Source organism: Aplysia californica, unplaced genomic scaffold, assembly GCF_000002075.1.
Source record: "Aplysia californica isolate F4 #8 unplaced genomic scaffold, AplCal3.0 scaffold00174, whole genome shotgun sequence".
NCBI lineage: Eukaryota > Metazoa > Mollusca > Gastropoda > Aplysiida > Aplysiidae > Aplysia > Aplysia californica.
Window position 1 is genome coordinate 1,005,381 of NW_004797444.1, and position 1,257 is coordinate 1,006,637.

The 1,257-nt window shown below is 40.8% G+C and overlaps 1 protein-coding gene across 1 annotated transcript in view; it reads left to right on the forward strand.

Moving 5' to 3' along the window:
* Positions 1-1,039: 1,039 nt before the first annotated feature.
* LOC101856425 (SH3 domain-containing protein Dlish) overlaps positions 1,040-1,257 on the forward strand; it is a gene marked incomplete at its 5' end in the record, with an annotated part of 5,222 nt that continues 5,004 nt past the window's right edge. The window contains 1 exon segment of the mRNA XM_035969722.1: positions 1,040-1,157. Coding sequence (XP_035825615.1) covers positions 1,040-1,157 — 118 coding nt within the window.

Consider the following 1,257-nt stretch of genomic DNA (forward strand, 5'->3'; position numbering starts at 1 on the left):
TGTGTGTGTGTGTGTGTGTGTGCGTGTGTTTGTGTGAGCGTGCATGTGTGTATGTGTGTGTATGTGTGTGTGTGTGTGTGTGTGTGTGTGTGTGTGTGTGTGTGTTTATGGTGAGTGCAAGTGTGTGTGCACAGGCGTGCTTGCTTGCGCTATAGACATAGATATTTAAACTGACAGCGTAAAAACAGAATATCTCTGATTCTTCAAGAATATAAGACCCTACCGAAATATTGGAAAACAGCATAGAGTTGGAAGGGACGTGGAAGAGCATTTAGTTTAACCAGAAATATCGATGAATAGCCATAGCGATCTAACTAAACCTCTGAATTCAAAATGTATCTTACATAATTGTTTTGCGAGTGCTGTAAAACTCTTGCTAAAACTTTTTTTTTTAAAGAAAAAAATAGCAACTTAAAAAAAAAATCATTTTGATTTTGGGGGCCGTAAGAATCTTCTCCAAAAGGCGCATGGTGTCTTTTGTTTTTCCACATACCTATGGAGTGTTATGCGTAATAATAGTGTCGTGGGCAGGCCTACTTTTTCGCTTGTCCGGGCCGTAGTTTACCTGAGTCTGACATTATTTTTTACTGCATGTCTTACGGGGACCACCATGTTGACACGGCCTGACCTCTGTGTCTTCCATAATAGTTTATGCAATCTCCACAGCGCGGTCTTTCTGGGACTGGGGTTGAACAAAAAGTTAAGGGGGGGGGGGGGCGTTGTAGAAAAAGAGAAAGAACAATAATATAATGATTGAGGGCTACTGGCAGGTTCGTGAACGTTGACACTCAACAACAATAACAATAATATGTGAAGTGTGCTGACAAAATAAGTTACTTCACAGATTCAAGCCTTACGGAAATAGATACATCATGCTTATAGGTAAAGTTTTTACAGTTTATAAGTATGAAATAATAAAAGATAGGTTATAGTTAAAGAATCTGGCATCAATTGAAAATCTACAACTTTGACCCTAACGTCGATTTTTGGCCAATGTCTCCATTTGTGGAATTCGAGAAGTAACTCATTTTGTCAGCACGCCCAAGACCCTATACATGGGTCGTATCACAGGCAGTGCAAGCATTGACACACTGGTCAGAGTGGGGCTTGAGAAACAGCATGGGCTTAGTCCAGATTCCAGGATGCTCGTAATACAGGTGTGTGTTTGCTTATGTATGTGTGAAGACATGTGTGTGTGTGTGTGTGTGTGTGTGTGTTTGTGTGTGTGTATATGTGTGTGTGCGTGGTGTGTGTGTG